The 18642-nt window shown below is 52.6% G+C and overlaps 1 protein-coding gene across 2 annotated transcripts in view; it reads left to right on the forward strand.

Moving 5' to 3' along the window:
* Positions 1 to 18638, forward strand: part of srfb (serum response factor b) — a 49872-nt gene extending 31234 nt beyond the window's left edge. Inside the window, exons 3-8 of one of the 2 annotated variants that reach the window (XM_055636140.1) lie at positions 8732 to 8969; positions 10729 to 10896; positions 11346 to 11492; positions 12631 to 12825; positions 15143 to 15219; positions 16227 to 18638. In XM_055636140.1, coding sequence (XP_055492115.1) covers positions 8732 to 8969; positions 10729 to 10896; positions 11346 to 11492; positions 12631 to 12825; positions 15143 to 15219; positions 16227 to 16328 — 927 coding nt within the window. In that variant the 3' untranslated portion in view covers positions 16329 to 18638. The remainder of the gene's footprint in view (positions 1 to 8731; positions 8970 to 10728; positions 10897 to 11345; positions 11493 to 12630; positions 12826 to 15142; positions 15220 to 16226) is intronic. The other variant, XM_055636139.1, reaches the window with a different exon arrangement.
* The last annotated feature ends 4 nt before the right edge of the window (positions 18639 to 18642 follow it).

Consider the following 18642-nt stretch of genomic DNA (forward strand, 5'->3'; position numbering starts at 1 on the left):
GGAAAAGGGGAGATGCAACGAGACCTGGGTGTCATGGTACACCAGTCATTGAAAGTAGGCATGCAGGTGCGCAGGCAGTGAAGAAAGCGAATGGTATGTTAGCTTTCATAGCAAGAGGATTTGAGTATAGGAGCAGGGAGGTTCTACTGCAGTTGTACAGGGTCTTGGTGAGACCACACCTGGAGTATTGCGTACAGTTTTGGTCTCCAAATCTGAGGAAGGACATTATTGCCATAGAGGGAGTGCAGAGAAGGTTCACCAGACTGATTCCTGGGATGTCAGGACTGTCTTATGAAGAAAGACTGGATAGACTTGGTTTTATACTCTCTAGAATTTAGGAGATTGAGAGGGATCTTATAGAAACTTACAAAATTCTTAAGGGGTTGGACAGGCTAGATGCAGGAAGATTGTTCCCGATGTTGGGGAAGTCCAGGACAAGGGGTCACAGCTTAAGGATCAGGGGGAAATCCTTTAAAACCGAGATGAGAAGAACTTTTTTCACACAGCGAGTGGTGAATCTCTGGAACTCTCTGCCGCAGAGGGTAGTCGAGGCCAGTTCATTGGCTATAATTAAGAGGGAGTTAGATGTGGCCCTTGTGGCTAAGGGGATCAGAGGGTATGGAGAGAAGGTAGGTACGGGATACTGAGTTGGATGATCAGCCATGATCATATTGAATGGCGGTGCAGGCTCGAAGGGCCGAATGGCCTACTCCTGCACCTAATTTCTATGTTCTATGTTTCTATGTAAAGTTCATGTAGATAATGTTCCCTGCCCTCATCACTCCCCTTGGTCGCCTCTTTAAATAAAAAAACAATCAAACTTGTGAGATACGATTTCCCACGCACGCTCATGCTGACAATCCCATATCAGTCATAGACATACAACGTGGTACCAGGACTTTTGACCTAACTTGTCCATGCCAACCAAAACGCACTGTTTATGCTGGTCCCATTTGCCCATATTTGGCCCTAGTTCTTCTCAATCTTTCCTATCCTTGGCTTTCCCAAAGCAAATATGTCCAGTCCTCAGAATCTCCTCCAGTAACTTTCCTGTCACTGATGTATGGCTCACTGGTCCATTATTCCCTGCTTAATCCAGCTGCCCTTCTTTAATATATATCTTAAACAAAGACACAATATTGGCTACCCTCCAGTCTTCTGGTACCTCAGTGTGGTTTGCAGAGATTTCTGCCATGGTCCTCCACAATTCCCTCCCTTGCTTCCCATCGTGTCCCAATGATACACCCGGTAGAACCCCTCCATTTGCTGGATGATTGCAGCTCCAATAACCACATCCACCACCCTAGACATTGTTCTCTCCACCACTGGTGCACAATTGCTGCAGTGTCTATTATGGCCAAATAACTGTGACAGACCATCTTAACACTGGACAGCACAGTCTCTGCTGCTGCTGGGAAAATCAAGTTGAGTTTATGCACAACTTCAGTGTGGCAGCAGCATTCCAGGCACATAGACTCAGACATTACACAAAACAAAATCTTCAAAATAATTCTGTAAGACAGTAAAAGGAAATGTCTAAAAATGCATCCATGCAGGTGCACGAGGTGGTCCATAGTTCTGTGGCTGAGGTTGGATTAGGGTTGTGCAGGTTGATTCAAGAGCCTGATGGTTATAGGCGAGAGTAGCTGTTCCTGCAGCCTGTTGTGTGGGACTTCATGCTTGTATTCCTCCTGCCTGATGGTAGCATCAAGAATACAGCATGGGCCGGATGATGGCAAACCTTGATGATAAATGCTGCCTTCTTGTGGCCGAGACTCCTTCTCTGACCTCTGCACCCTTGTGTGTTTTTGGTCAGTGGACAGCTCTGATGGGTTAGATCTCTCTTAGAAACATAGAAAATAGGTGCGGGAGGAGGCCATTCGGCCCTTCGAGCCAGCACTGCCATTCATTGTGATCATGGCTGATCGTCCGCAATCAATAACCCGTGCCTGCCTTCTCCCCATATCCTTTTGATTCCACTAGCCCTCAGAGCTCTATCTAACTCTCTCTTAAATCCATCTCTTAAATCCATCCAGGTGTGACAGGTGTACAAGGATACCCAGGTCTTGCTGTACCTCCCCCTTACCTAACCTAACCCCAATGAGATAATAACCTGCCCCCTTGTTTTTGCCACCAAAGTGGATAACCTCACATTTATCTATATTATACTGCATCTGCCACGCATCTGCCCACTCACTCAACCTGTCCAGGTCACCCTGCAACCTCCTAACATCCTCTTCACAGTTCACACTGCCACCCGGCTTTGTGTCGTCCGCAAACTTGCTAGTGTTGCTCCTAATTCCCTCTTCGAAATCATTAATATATATGGTAAACAATAGCGGCCCCAACACCGAGCCTTGCGGCACTCCACTCGCCACTGCCTGCCATTCTGAAAAGGACCCGTTCACTCCTACTCTTTGCTTCCGGTCTGCCAACCAATTTTCTATCCATGTCAACACCCTACCCCCAATACGCTTGTCTTCTGTCCTTTGGGTGCACAGCTTCTGTGGACCCTACAATAAGGTGCTGACAAAGTGCAGAACCCACAGATTTCCCAGTCTTTTTAGATGAGTGGTGGTCCAGGCTAACATGGAAGCCTATCCTGCATCATTTTGGAGAAGGTGGAGGCTCTCCCTGGTGTTGTGAGAATATGAGCGAAAGCAGTAGTGGCCACAGTTCTACTCGGGTCTGAAGAAGGGTCTTAAAAACGTCACCCATTCCATCTCTCCAGAGATGCTGCCTGTCCCGCTGAATTACTCCAGCATTTTGTGTCGCATGAACTATTTAGTACTATCTTTTTCCTCCAAACCAGTTTGCTGCAATGGTACCCATGTCCCTTGATACTCTTAACACCCTGGTCAATGTATGTCACTTCTCCGGGCACACTACCTGGGCCTTCATCATAGTGGTGGGAGTTTACAGTGCAATGATTGTCTTGTGGCCCTGGTTACTTCGGCGATACACTTTCTGAACACTTCTGTCCGTTTGTGCAGTGCCTGATGGTGTCCTGAGCTGTTGAGGGGCTAGAGACGTCTTTGTGGTCCTGCCGTTGAAGATCGGTCCTGGGAGGTGGGTGTCCTGAGTCTTTCGCAACAGACTTGGAAAGATGGGTTTTTGTGGTGGCGCTAGGAGGTCAGTTGAAAGGTTTGAAGCTCTGTGGCCTGAAATGTATGCACTGAAATCCCAAAGGCAAATTAAAATCTTTCAGCCTTGGCACAGTGCAGGCCAGGAGAGGCACAGAATCTTTTCCTGCTCTGCAGCGCTGTGACTTCTCAGAGAATGTTCCTTCTCCATACAAGGGCAAGCTGTGCTACTTCCGTGCAAACATTGGTTTTATTGGCGTGATTCACTGAGTAATGACTCTGCTCCAAACTATGCTTTGTAGTGTTTGTAAACCAGACTTCATTAAATACAACGGCCACCTTGTGTCTGTCCCCTCCATCAACCTGCCACATAGTACACCCATCACAACTCCAGCTCACATCCATGCTGCATCATTTCATCTTGTTCTTCTCTCCCCAGGTGGGATCCAGGACTTCTGGGCTTGTTCTCTTTTTGGCTCTGTTTTCTTTCTTACAAGCTTTTTCCTTTTATTTCTTGTGCTCTCCGTCTTTATCTCTCTTGGTTTTTTTTCTCTCTCTTTCTCTGTCCCTTGCTTTGTCCCTCTTGCTTTATCCCTCTGGCTTTCTCTTGCTTTCTTCCTCTCTTGCTCTATCTCTCACATTTTCTCTCTCTACCTCTCTTCTCACACACTTTCTCTCCATCTCTTGTCTCTCTCTTTCCTTTCTCGCTCCTCTCTTTCTTCTCTCTCTCTTGTCTCTCTCTTTCCTTTCTTGCTCTCTCTCTCTCTCCTCTCTCTCTCCTCTCTCTCTCTCTCTCTCTCTCTCTCTCCTCTCTCTCTCTCTCTCTCTCCCTCTCTCCCTCTCTCCCTCTCTCTCTCTCTCTCTCTCTCTCTCTCTCTCTCTCTCTCTCCCTCTCTCCCCCCTCTCTCCCCCTCTCTCTCCCCTCTCTCCCTCTCTCCCTCTCTCCCCTCTCTCCCTCTCTCCCCTCTCTCCCCCCTCTCCCCTCTCTCCCCTCTCTCCCCCTCTCCCCCTCTCCCCTCTCCCTCCCCTCTCCCCTCTCCCCCTCTCTCCCCTCTCCCCCTCTCTCCCCTCTCTCCCCCTCTCCCCTCTCCTCTCTCCCTCTCTCCCCTCTCTCCCCTCTCCCCTCTCCCTCTCTCCTCTCTCTCTCTTTCTCTTCTTTCTTTCTCGCTTTCTCCCACTCTCTGCCCCCGAGGTTACTTGTTCACAGTGACAGCCCGTTTGACATTGGGGGAAACCCAAATGTAGGAATAACTCAGCAGGTCAGGCAGCATGTCAGGAGAACAAGGATAGGTGATGTTTCGGGTGGGGATCCTTCTTCAGACAGATTGTGTGGGGGGGGGGGGGGGGGAGGAATGCTGGAAGAGAAGAGAGGTCGGACAAAGCGTGGTGGGTAATAGGTGGACAAACAGAAGCTTTGGGGGTTTTAATAGGCAGATGTTTTGAACAAAATGGTTAGTGACTGGGAGATCTAGGGACCCGTGGTGGGCCTGAGATGCGGCCACTGGAGATATTGCTTGATGTTGAGAGAAGTGCCACAGCCCTGGAGATTGATACTTCTCTGACTGCGTACTCCTGGCATTTGCTGTGAAGAAGATGGTTCCATTTGCATTGTATCTTCCAAATAGGTATCCCTCTCTTAAGATTTGATTTAGAGCTATAGCGCGGAAACCGGTCCTTTGGCCCAACGAGTATGCACCAACCAACAAACCCCGTACACTAAATAAGGACAATGTTTACAACTTACCGAAGCCAATTAACCTACTAACGTGAACGTCTGGAGTATGGGAGGAAACCGGAGAAAACCAAGCAGTCACGGGGAGAAATTTACAAACTCAGTACAGACAGTTCTCATGGTCAGGATCAAGCCCAGATCTGGAGACAGTGACTACTGCTGCACCAATGTGCTGCCCCCTGTGAAAACAGTGTCTGAACCTTGTAGGCAGAGGTGGATTGTTGATTAGGTTACTGGGGGTGAGGAGGAATGGGCACAGGGTCTGAATGGTGGGGGTGGCCTTGGCAGCTCACATCATGCCCGTGGCTCTGGGTTTTCCTCCCTCCCTCCCGCTGATGGAGTTTGCCTTGGTGGTGAAGGAGTTAATATCAGGAGGTGGCTGGGTTTCTTGTGCCAGTTGTTTCAGAGCACAGTTGTTGAGCTCTCTGGTATTGAGCACGTTACTGTCAGATGTCAGAGAAGGGGGGGGTTACTGTTCACACTTCAGGCCTCTCCACACCCCCCCCACCCTCGTCAGCTGCTTTTCATCCACCGCCCCTCCCCCACTCCACCCTCTGCCCTTTCACAACAGCCAGCAGACCGTAGTCGAACAAAGATCAGTTCCCTTTGTCACACCAAGCAATTTGTTCCTGGAATATTTTTGATGCTGAGGAATTCAAGGAGGTGTGGTGCTTAAACACTTGGTGAAGCGATGAGTTGATGCCAAGAGCTTGAACTTGCTGTCTAAAGCTGGAGGATTGGGCACTAGCAGAGGCAAGCGTTTGGGAGAGGATTTGTTTAGGGACAACTGTGGGTTTGGTGCTTACATCTACTTGGTGCAATCCCCAGGAGAGAGCGGGAGGGACATTCGCTGAACCTCCGAGCTTAAGTGACCTGAAGACAGTTTTCCTCTTCTTGCGTATGGCGTGCACAACCAAAAGTTGTAGCACAACTTGTTCTATTTGATCTTATTTGATTGTGCACACCAGGTTGATTGCATTCGTCGAAATGTGAAGGTTGCAATCTCCCACCCCACCTCAAGTGAGTGTTTTGGTGGGTCAGGTTGAAGGGTGATGACTGGGAATCACAGCAACCCAGTGATGTCCCATTCACCTTTCACACAATCCGGCCTCTGGCCCTCTTGGTGTTGCTACCACTCCTTCTCTCCTCTTCTCTTCCCTCCCTCTGCCCCCACCCTGTGCCCAGACCAGGGATCCACGAAGGCACACGCCTGCTCTCAACAAAGCTGGTGTCCTGGCGGTTTTAATCCAATTCACAGCCCCCTTAATTCAACAAACCTTTGCTCAGGCCCCCTCCTACTCCAGCGTTTGTGCCACTCTACCTCTCACTGTGTTTCCTGCATGGAATTTAACCCGTGGCCTTTTGCGGCATTGATTTTCACCAGCCTGCCTCGACCTCCATGTCCATCATTACCCTCGAGTCCACCAGCTCCAAGTCTGCACGTTGTGCCCTGCACACTCAAGACATGAAGCGGACTAGGAGAAGCTGTCTCCTGCTTTTGACCGCTGAGAAAATTCTCCACTCCGGAAAAACAACCCTTTACTTTGGTCATGGTGCAGGTTCTCGATCTGAAACGTTGACGACTTATTTTCTCCCGCAGATGCTGCTTGACCCACTGAGTTCCTGCAGCAGCTTGTTTTAGAATAGTACAGGACAGGGAAAAGCCCTTCAACTCACGATGTTGGTGCTGAGCAATTTAAACTAAGCTCATCTGCCTGCACATGATCCATCTCCCTCCATTCCCTGCATGTTCATGTGTCATAGAATGATCCAAGATGGAAACAAACCCTCCAGCCAATCTCTCTAAATCTTTAAATTCACTCTCCCCAAAAAGCTATGCCCAACAGTATTTGCCATTTCTAACCTGGGAGAAAGACTGCCTATCTACCTTGTCTAGGCCTCTCATACTTTGACGCCCCAGAAAAAAAACCATCCAAGTTTGTCCAACCTCTCTGTGTCGTTAATAGCCTCGAATCCAGGCAACATCCTGGGAACAAACCTCTTCTGTACCCTGCCCTGATATAAGACGTGTAGTCGCCAGTCTGTGCAGAGGAAGACTCCACAAATGTTTGTGGGGCTGGTTGAGCCGCAGAGACTGAGGGGTGTAGGAAGGAACTGCAGATGTTACACACAAAAAGCTGGAGTAAGTCAGCGGGACAGGCAGCATCGCTGGAGAGAAGGAATGGGTGACGTTTCGGGTTGAGACCCTTCCTCAGACTGGTTAGGGACAGGGGAAACCAGAGATATAGATGATGATGGTGAGCGATAAAGAACAATGAATGAAACACATGCAAAAAGGTAATGATGATAAAGGACACAGGCCATTGAGGGGGTCAGGGTCAGGAGGGCGATGGTGTGTGGTGGCTGGGGTGCGCTACAAAAGGCAGCTTGCAGCGATTCTCTTTACTCTTGAAACTACAGGCACCCAAGTAGTAAGGACTTGTGTTTGCAGCTGTTTGTGTGCACGTGCTTCCTGTCTGTTGTCACAGTCCCATGGTGGTATTCTGATTGCAGTTGTTGTATTTATTCGGACAGCTGCCTTGCACCTGTTGGGGTCAAATTCCTTTTCTCACCTCAGTTGGTTGGGGAGCGAGCCCTGACAGGCGGTGCTTTGGGCAGCAGAGCCTGTTGCAGCTTTGTGACTAACGTACAGAAACACACTGTTTGGCCCACCGCATCAAAGCCGACCATCAGTCCTGTCCTTGCTAATCCCACATCTGCATTAATTTCATGCCCCTCTTTGTCCTGCTCATTTAAGTACCTCTCTAGATGTCCCTGCCTTCACCACCTCCTCTGGCAAGCTCATTCTAAATGCCACTTGTGTGAAATATTTACTCTTCAGATCTCTATGTTGGTTGAGGCAGGTATAATAACAGCATGGGCGGCAGGCACAGTGGCGCAGCTGGTCGTGCCAATGACCAGTTCAATCCCACCCTGGCAGCTGTCTGTACGGAGTTTGCATGTTTTCACTGTGACTGCATGGGTTTCCTGCAGGTGTTGTGGTTTCCTCTCACATCCCAATGATGTGTGGGTTTGTTGGTTGATTGGCCTTTGTAAATTGCCCCTGCGTGTGTTGGCAGTGGATGGGCAAGTTGGATAACGTTGAACTGGTGATCGATGGTCAGTGTGGACGCACGCGGTGGGACAAAGGGCCTGTTTCTGTGCTGAATAACTAAACTAAACATATAAGGGGCATTCGGGCAGGTACATGGATCGGAAAGGATTAGAGGGATGTGGGTCAGCCTTGGATGAGTGGGGCTATAGCTTAGATGAGGTCGAGTTGGGCTGAAATCAACTTCTACAGACTTAACCACTTCAACAGATGTAGAAAGCACACTCTCGGACTGCACTGCAGCTTGGTTTGGGAAATGCTTTACCCAAGACCTCAAGATATTGCAAAGTTGTGAATGTAGCCCAGACGATCACACAGACCGGCCTCTCCATCTATACTCCACGCTGTCTCAGGAATGCAGCCAATAGTATCAAGGCCTTTTTCACCCCAGTCACTCTTACTTCTCCCCCTCTCATGTTGGGCAGACGATAGAAAAGTCTGGGCACTCATACGACCAGATTTAGGATCAGCTTCTACCCTTTATGGTCAAAAGCTTATTAAAGCTTTTCAATATACTATGGCTCATGTGACTACTGAATGGTCGTCCCGTAAGCCATGGTGTAGTTGCAATCTTCCAACCTACCTCATTGCAGATGGTGTTCTTTTCCCTCTGTAACAGCAGCAGTGTTGTTTGTAAAGCTATATTCTGTACTGTTACATTTTTCTCTTGGAACAGCATATTGTTGGTGGTCCATGCTAGGGGGTCCGGTGTGGTTGGGGTTAATACTCTTCCCTGCTCCCAGGAAGGTCTGGTCGGGGCTAATTCTCTGCTGTCTCTCTCTCCACCCCCCCGCCTCTCCCCAGGACGGCCTGAAGCCGACCACCTTCACGGTAGCCAACGTGCCCGGCTCGACTTGCGTGAACCAGTCGGCCTCCAACACCTCGACCAACCTGCAGGTGAGCAGCGGCCACAGCTTCCCCATCACCAACTACCTGGCCCCAGTCACCGCCATCAACAGCAACGGCAGCGTCTTCAAGCCCGGCGGCGGCGGCAACCCTGGTGGCATGGTGCAGATCCCCAGCGGCTTCACCCTCATGTCAGGTACGTGCCAACGGGCGGGGGTACGGCCACTGAGCAAGTGTACGGTGTGTGTGTACGGTGAGTGTACAGCGAATGGGCGAGGGGGTAGTGTGAGTGTGTACGGTGAGTGTACAGCGAATGGGCGAGGGGGTAGTGGGAGTGTAGGATGCTGGGGATCAGGGTGCGTATATTCATGCTCAGGGGGGGCGAGGGAGGGGGGGGGTTAGTACTGGGTGGTGGGGTGTGGGGAGGGGTTAGTGCATTAGTGGGAGGGGAGAGGAGGGGTGGTTAGTACTGGATATGGGGGGATGGTGGAGGGGTCAGGGGGGGGGTTAGTACATTAGTGACAACCACGCAGGGGGGGGAAGGAACTGGAGTAGTTTGTGCTGGATACGGCCATGGTGGAGATGTGTGAGCTGGCGATGCAGGTGGGCCGGGCCAGAACCAGGACAACCCCTGGGATGGGATCGCTGGGTCACTCTAGGCCGCAGTGCTGCTCTCGGTGCAACTAAGCTGGAGAGGAGGCCCTTGTTTGACAAGGTCTGAATTTGATGCCAAGGACTGGACTGGGAGTGACTGTCATGCCCCCTCTCTGAGTGGCCTGTAATCGCAATCACTCCCTCAGGCTCAGGGTGGCACGAAGGCCAAGGGTGAGCTAATGATGCAAGGGCAGATGAGAGAGAGCTCCCTGCTCCCGGTCGGTTGGTTCCCTGGTTCTGCGTGGCTGATCTTAGGTCGTGGGGTCCCCGTGCAGGCTGACTGCACTGGGTTTCCAGGATGGGCACATCCTGACAGTGGGAATGATTCCAGTCTGCCCAGTGGGAATGACTGAGAAGGGTCTTGACCCGAAACGCCACCCATTCCTTCTCTCCAGCGATGCTGCCTGGCCCGCTGACTTACTCCAGCATTTTGTATCTAGAATCTGCAGTTCCTTCCGACACCCCTCAGTCTTTGCGGCTCAACCAGCCCCACAAACATTTGTGGAGTCTTCCTCTGCACAGACTGGCGACTACACTTCGTATCAGGGCAGGGTACAGAAGAGGTTTGTTCGCAGGATGTTGCCTGGATTCGAGGCTATTATCTACACAGAGAGGTTGGACAAACTTGGATAGTTTTCTCTGGAGCGTCAGAGTATGAGAGGCCTAGACAAGGTAGATAGACATCTTACAGGTGGGAATGGTTGAGTGGGAACGGTGCCAGCACTGCTGGGCAAGTGGCACTGTGAGCCTGATGCGGGGGGGGGGTGGGGGGTGGGGAAGAGTGTCTCATGCCTGCTCTCTCCAAGGGACAGGGACGGGCTGAGGCCATTCACTCACTCAACCATGTCCCCACTGCAGTAAGATGGTGGTCAGTCCTCACCTGGTCCCAGGGTGCCCTCTGCCCCCCACCCTCCCCCCAGTCAGAGTACCCTGGCCCCAGGGTGGAGGATTCACTTCCTCAGGGTGACTGGGGAAGGTGGGACGGATGAGGAGAATGCCAAAGACCAACTCCGCACCCGTCCCCGAGGGGAGAGAGTGACGCCCCCGACCCACCGTCTCTGCTGTGCCCAGAGTTAGCACAGATCCGATGGGCCGAATGGCAGCTCCTGGTGGGTCTGTGATCCCATGTGGCTGGCAGCGTTGTGGCGGTGAGAGTCTGCGGGGCATTGCCAGTGTCCACCTGGGGTGGTGGAGTCTCGTTACGATTTTTAGCGGTGAAGGAGCAGCTTTTTCTCTACCCCTCCCCGGCCCCCCCCCCCCCCTCCCCCGCTGCTTGGTTGACTCTGTTTTGTCCCCACCAGGCACTTCACTGCCAGGGACGCCATCCATCCCCCTGGGCCCATTGCAGTCACACTCGCTCACCATCCAGGGGCAGCAGGGGCAGGTGATGGGCGGCCAGTCGCAGCCAGGACAGCAGACCGTCTTCCGCTTCCCTGCCTCTGCCACCGGCCAGATCGTCTCCATTGCAGGCAAGTGTTGTTCCCGCACGGGCAGCCGTCAGCCGAGGGGGAGAGAACAGTGAGGGAGGCTGGGGTTGGGGGGGGGGGGGGGGGGGGGGGGGACGGGAGTTGCGACCACTGTCCCAGCGCTGGGCCCCCCACTAGCTCTGGACCCCGGTCCCTGGAAACAGTCGCTGCACTGAATCCTAGACTGTAAATCCAAACCTTGCCACGGACCCAGCCCCTGTAATCGAGGGTGCAGGGTACCCGCTGAGTGCGGCTACAGGTGCAGAACATAGAGTATCGATTGGTACAGGCGTAGGGTTACAGCGCAGGCACAGTGTGTACAGTGTGGGTACAGAACAGGTGCAGGCAAGTGCAGGACATCTGTGCACTGTGCTGTGTGTGTGGGGCTGCACGTCGCTGCCGGGCGTGTGGGTGGTGGTGAGGGCAGGGGAGTGACATGTGTGTCTGTACAGGTGGGGGCCTTGCGCAGCAGTTACCGGTACAGACCATCCAGCTGCACCAGTCGCCGGCGCAGGTCAGCGTGCATCAATCCACGCAGCACACCGCAACCCTCAGCGACAGCAGCACCGACATCTCGCAGACTTCCACCAGCGCAACCAGTAAGGATGCTCTACCCCAGAGCCCCTCCCTACACTATCCCCGCCCCCACCATCCCTCCCGCTCGCCCCACCACCCCTCCCGCTCGCCCCACCATCCCTCCAGCTCGCCCCCTCCATCCCTCCCGCTCTCCCCACCATCCCTCCCACCTCTCCCGCCCCCCACCATCCCTCCCGCTCTCCCCCACCATCCCTCCCGCTCTCCCCCCCACCCCTCCCGCTCTCCCCCCACCATCCTCCCGCTCTCCCCCACCATCCCTCCCGCTCTCCCCCACCATCCCTCCCGCTCTCCCCCACCATCCCTCCCCCTCTCTCCCCCACCATCCCTCCCGCTCGCTCCCCCCACCATCCCTCCCGCTCTCCCCACCATCCCTCCCGCTCTCTCCCCACATCCCTCCCGCTCCCCCCCACCATCCCTCCCGCTCTCCCCCCCCCACCATCCCTCTCCCGCTCTCCCCCCGCCATCCCTCCCGCTCGCCCCCCCACCATCCCTCCCCTCCCCCCACCATCCCTCCCGCTCTCCCCCACCATCCCTCCCGCCCCCCCACCACCCTCCCGCTCCCCCCACCATCCCTCCCGCTCTCCCCACCATCCCTCCCGCTCTCCCCCCACCATCCCTCCCCGCTCTCCCCACCATCCCTCCCACTCTCCCTCCCCACCATCCCTCCCCGCTCTCCCCACCATCCCTCCCGCTCTCCCCACCATCCCTCCCGCTCTCCCCCACCATCCCTCCCGCTCGCCCCCACCATCCCTCCCGCTCCCCCCACCATCCCTCCCGCTCCCCCCACCATCCCTCCCGCTCCCCCCACCATCCCTCCCGCTCCCCCCACCATCCCTCTCCCACTTTCCCCAACCCTCCCCCCGCCCCCCCCCCACCACCCTCCCCTCCCCCCCCCATCCCCCCCTCCCCCCACCTCCCTCCGCCTCCCCCCCCACCATCCCTCCCGCTCCCCCCCCCTCCCCCTCCCGCTCCCCCCACCCCCCCCCCCCCCCCCCCCCCCCCCCCATCTCCACTCTGCCCCCTCATCCTGCTCCCCCCCCCCTGTGAGTGGGTACATGAGTGCCTAAGCAGGGACAGTGGGTGGGAGGGAGGGCTGTTGCTGTGTACTGATCCTGGTCTGTCTGCTCTCTCACGCTGCAGTGACACTGCCCGCCACCATCGTGACCTCATCGGCCCCCTCGTCCATGGCCAGCCACGTGATGTATCCCAGCCCTCATGGAACTGTGATGTACACCACCTCCAGCCCCGGCCTGTCCGACGGCCTTGCAGTGCTCAATGCCTTCTCGCAGCCGTCCTCAGCGATGCAGGTGTCACACGGCCAGATGCACGAGCAGGGTAAGGTGACCCCAGGGGTCGGGCTCCCACGCCCCAGCCCAGGTATGGAGAGCCGCAGGCAGGGGGCGCAGTTCCTTCCTTGTGATGCCTCTGTCTCTGCCTCTGCTGCGTTTTAGTTTCAAATATTGCCGCAGTAGATTGTCTGTTTATTATTTTTAAAGCATTCATCGCTGACAGAACTAGCATTTATTGCGTGTCGTTAACTGGAGCAGGTGGGCATGAGCTGCTGGAGATGGAGCTCCCTGCCAAGATTTACACCTAATGACAGTGGCATATTTCTCAATGGGAAAGTCTGTAACCTCCGTCCCCGTTTCCTTACAGGATAAAGGGATGGCATTTCAGCGCCTCAGGTCAACGCTGACACACACAGCAACCCCACCCCCACGCCAATTTTCCCTTTAACCTGTTCTTTCCACATTCTCATTAACTCCCCCACATTCTCTCCCTCGCCTACACACTAGGGGGAATTTACAGCTGCTAATTAACCCACCAACCTGCACGTCTTTGGGATGTGGGAGGAAACAGGGAGGCTGAGCAAACTACACACAGACAACGCCAGAGGTCAGCATTGAAACGGGGACGCTGACACCGAGGCAGTGGCTCTATCAGCTGTCAGTGTCACCGTGGAGATAGCGGTGTTCCCAGGATTGATGTCAAGATGTAATGGAGGAAAGGATGCCCGCTGCTCAGTGTTAACCACTTGATGCACTTTAATCTGCCGATGCACAGGTGGTCTGACAGAAGGGGACAGGTCAACCCATGCACAGGACAAAAGGTGAAAGGTCAGACCCATTTGCGGGACGTCAAGGTGAAAGGTCAGACCCATACACAAGATGTCAGACAGAACGTGCAAGGCCAAACCCAGGATCTCAGGAAGTAGGTGAAAGGTCAGACATGCTCAGAATATGAAAGGTGAAAGGACGTCTGACAGAAGGTGAAAGGTCAGGCATAGGATACAGTCTCCGTTGAACAAGTGAAGACATGAGAGCAGACGGTGGTTCCTGTTGACCTGATCTTGGACAGCCTGGATCATGTGAACATTGTTAATAGAATGGAGAATATTCAAGAATGATATCAGGAAATATTCCTTGTTCTGGATCTGCCAGTGACCTGCTGCCTTTCAGCATTGGGTGGGAACAAAGCACTTTAGTTTTGAGATACAGCGCAGAATCAGGCCATTCGCCCCACCGAGTCCACACCAACCAGCGACCCCCATTCACACTAGCACTGTCCTACGCATACTAGGGACAACTGACAGAAGCCAATTCATCTACAAGCCTGTATGTCTTTGGAACGTGGGAGGAAACCAGAGATCCCGGAGAATACCCGCACTGGTCACAGGGAGAACGTACAGACTCCGTACAGTCAGCACCCGTAGTCAGGATCGAGCCCACGTCTCTGGTGCTGTGTGGCAGCAACCGCCGTGCCACCCGTATTATAGTTGCTCGTTGATTCAAAGAGTCGGTCTCAGTTGTGGAGATGAAGACAATCCAACAGAACCACAAGAAACTTCATTACTGTGATGGTTATTGTACTACTATAGTTCAGTTTGCTAAGAAACTCTGATAATTTATTATTACTGGTGTTGCATATTAATGCCTGAAAAGCTGCAGAAAGTAAGAATTTAATTGATGAGGATCATATCGGGTGCATATGACAAATAAACACTCTGACTCGGTTACTGTTACTGTCGCTGGATTTTTCTGTTACAATTACTTGAATTTAGATGTCCCAGCTGCTGGCTGTAGATCAGTGGACCGTCCTTGTGTCCGGACTGGTCCCCTGCTGTTGTACTCGGTTCTTGTGAGGTGTGTTGCCTGTTGGCGTGCGATGATGTGACTGGAGAGAAGGCAGAGCAGTGAATGCACGGGGCAGTAGTCTCACCGAGAAAGGTCGGCAAGAAAGGGTCAGAGAGAGAGAGAGGGCCTTGGCGATGTGGGAGGACGATTTGGTTTGTGTTTGCAAAGAAATCTGGAGGAGGAAGAGGCGGGCATGGCGTGCAGCAGAGAAGGAGATGAGCTCGTTCTCTGCTTGAAGTGGGGCCTTGGAAGCTGTGACGGTTTGTCGGAGGCAAGCAGGCACACAAAGGGTGATGTGTAGGAAAGAACTGCAGATCCTAATTTGCACCAAAGATAGAGACAAAATAATGAAGTAACTCAGCGGGACAGGCAGCACCTGGAGAAGGGAATGGGTGACGTTTCGGGTCGAGACCCTTCTTCAGTGGTCTGGTGCTGGCATCCCGCATACACTCGGAGGCTGTGCGCTTGGACTGAGGATGGATTTGGTGTTGTGTTGAGCTGCTTGTTGTCTCTTGCAGGTGGTGTCCCTCAGGTTGTGCTGACTGCTCCCACCGGCACAGTCCAAATCCCACTGTCAGCTGTCCAGCTGCACCAGGTACTGCTCATCACTGACAGCCCACATCAAGGGGTAGGGCTTGGGCTCTCTCTCTCTCTGTTTCTCTCTCTTTCTCTCTCTCTCACTTTCTCTCTCTCACTCTCCCTCACTCTCCCTCACTCACTGCCTCTGTCTTTCACTCATCCCACTCTGGAGCAAGGTTTAGATGTCACTCTATGGGTGGGTGTCCTGGTACCAGATGATGGTGAGGGGCAGTGGCTGGGGAAGAGGTTGATAGGGGCTGGGGTGGGTATTGTCAGTGAATACAGAGTGTCTCCTGTCCCGGCGGTTACAGAGAGATGCCTGCTCTCCCTGGGCCCTCTCGGGCTCCACATTGTGTGGCGTCACCGGATACGGACTATGTGACTGCCGGACCCACAGCGGTGCCTGTGGCCAGCGTGTGATCCTGAACCCCAGTCCTGAATGGTGGGGCAGGGCACGGTGAGCCCAGGGTTCTGCAAGGTGGGCTGGGGTGGGAGGAGCGGGCACACCGTGGGGTCAGGGGTAGGATGCCTGGTCACAGCACTGGGTATTGGATGATCCCTGGACCAAGGGTGGGAGGAGAGGTGGGAAGGTGTGTAACATGATCAGGCCAGGAGTGGGGGGTGGAAGAGGTCTAACATGCTTCCTGAGTCAGTGAAGAGGTGGAACATGTTCCCTGGACCAACAGTAGGGGAGAGGTGGGAAGAAGTGTAAGGTGATCACTGGGCCAGGAATGGGTTGGGAAGATGTGTAACATGTTCCCTCGGCCAGGAGGGCCGGCTAGAGGTGTAACGAGAACCCTGGGAATGGGGGAGTGGGGAAAAGATGTCTACTGTAATCCCGGGGGATGGGGGTGTGATTGATGTGTAACATGATCGTTGGGCCAGGAATGGGGTGGGGGGGAGGTGGGAAGAGGTGTGAGCCCAATCCCTGGGCTTGGGAATAGGAGCTGCAATAGGGGCTGAGTGGTGATAACCGGTGGTGATTTGTGGCAGGCAGTGATTGCTGACCTCCTGTTTCCACAGATGACGGTGATTGGCCAGCACTCCAGCACTGGTAACTTGACAGAGCTTCAGGTGAGCAGCCTGGACACCACACACAGCAACAAGTTGGCCCAGAACGACTAGTGACTGCCGCGCACAACTCCACAGGAGCACCAGTTATTTAAACTAAAAACTGCCTGCTATATTTATTTATTTTTTGCCTCCCCTCTCCCTCCGCCCTGCTTTATTCAGAAAGAATGGATGGAGATTTTTCTAAATCAATGTGAAATTATTGACTGCCTGAGGTTTATCTTTTTCATAACTGAAAGCGATTTTCCCGCTGTGGACCCAAATCAGGCTTCAGCCAAAGATTCACACTCTGTCGATAAGGCCGTGTAAATAAACCTCACTCTTCTCCCTGCTCCTTGGAGGAACAAAGTTTTCTTCCAAACTTTGTTGAAAATATGTCTGGTTTTGTGGCGGCTCGGCTTTTAGCTGCAAATTTTGAATGTGGCTTGGGTGGGGGTGGGGGTAGTGCCCAGGGTCTGTATCCAACTCTCCGAGTCACGGTCACCGCCCCCTGGGCTGGGCTGGGCTGCGGCTAATTTTAATGTTGCAGGATTATCATGGCACTAAAGTTTCCACAATGATCTCTCCAACAATTATTTTGTTATTATATTTGTACTGAGAATAAAATTGTTGGAGGGACATGTGTGTGTGTATAATATATGTATGTTTCTGTGTTTGTGTATATATAATATATATATATGAAGTATACAGACACATATAATATACACATGCACACGCGTGCTCACACATATCCACGTGCACAAAAGTATTTAGAATGTGCTTTTAATGGAGACTATGAATTTTCATTGGCAATTTGTATTAAATTGGTTGACCTCTTGGAGTGGTCGTTTGGGGGACAGGCGGGGAACATAGTCAGTGGCCTTAACACTGTGCCATGAGAGTGAAGAAGAAGCCTCTTTCTGTTGCCGCAACCTCTGCCAATCGGCTAGAGAAGCAGGCAAGTATACGGGACAGCAGCAGCCATCCAATTGGCTACACGCCCCCATTGGTGGATAGAAGGAGGATCGGGATTGGCTCCGTTCTCTCCATTGGATTAGAGCAGGATCAGGATTTGCCACAAGTCCTCCCATCTTCCCATCCCAAATGAGATTATCTTCCCATCAAAAGGGATCAACTGTGGGATTGGTGGTAACTCCTGGTCTGTCGTGTAAGAGCAGGATTTCTGCCGGTTGTGTTTCACCCATCCCATCCCAGCCCATTGAAGAGTAGCATTAGGATAGGTTGCAGTTCCTCTTCAAACAAAAAACATTCTATTGGACAAATTCAGTAGGTCAGGCAGTATCTGTGGAGGGGAACAGACAATGTTTCAGGTCAGTGCCTTCTTCAGACTGATTAGCTTCTCATGGGCAAAGAAGGGAACGAAGTTGGTTGTAAAGTTGAGTGTTGCCCTGATTGACCAATAGTCTGCTTTTGCTTGTTGTCTCTGTTTATGAATGCAGAATGATGATTCAGTATTTTTACGTCTGTCATTATGTATCCTGTGAGAAGCAAGACCTGGGCTTAGAGAGGAGTTGGGTATTTTCCCGAGATAGCGGGTGGGCACTAACGGAACTATCAGCATATAAGATGTTGCCTGCAATTGGGATCAGTTTTTGAGGAGTGGGGGGAGGGGGGGAGCCCTGCTGCCTGTTTCAGTTTGTTGAAGGGATCGATAAGAAAGATAATGACGATGGTGGGTGAGGGGATTGCTGCTGTTGTGTAGCTTGTGGCCTGGGATCATTCACCCTGCAGTGGAGAGGCAAAGGTGAGGCTGACCCTTTCTGACCGGGCTGCTGAGCAGCTAATCTTCCATTCTCCCCCAGTCCACCTCTACAGCATGCTGTCCTGTGTGTTTGTGGGGTGACTCTTTGCTTCTGTATACCCACTGCCCAAGATGGCAGCCTTGATCCTCTGGCCACTGACTTGTTCCTGGCCTCTGGCCTTCCCTGCCTGCCATGGCTCTTCAGTGATTGGCCCAATTGCAAGCTGCTGCTTTTTTGTACTTGGTGCTATGAAGGGAGGCGTTTTAATAGGAAGCGGCCACTACTTTTTTATAAAATGCCTTGAAAGAGAGAGTTTATTTTTATAGGTGTTTATTCAGTATTTATGTATTACAGAGAAGATGAGAAAAACACTTGTAAATTGTATTGCAGTTTTTACGTGTATGAGTTTGTATCACGCGGGGCAGGGGAGGGAGGGGGGAGGCAGGGAGGGCTGTGTGGTTTTTTTTTAGAATTTTTTCACAGTATAAAACTATTGCCACGGGTTGCAGATAAAGGAGCTGGATGTGTCATCAAGCAGACAGTTGCCAGACATGCCTGGATTTGGTGTGGTTCACACCATGAAAGCTTTTTCTTAAAATAAAAGAAACAATTTTTTATTGTTTGTT

This window comes from Leucoraja erinacea, chromosome 5 (genome assembly GCF_028641065.1).
Source record: "Leucoraja erinacea ecotype New England chromosome 5, Leri_hhj_1, whole genome shotgun sequence".
In the NCBI taxonomy this organism is placed as follows: Eukaryota; Metazoa; Chordata; class Chondrichthyes; order Rajiformes; family Rajidae; genus Leucoraja; species Leucoraja erinaceus.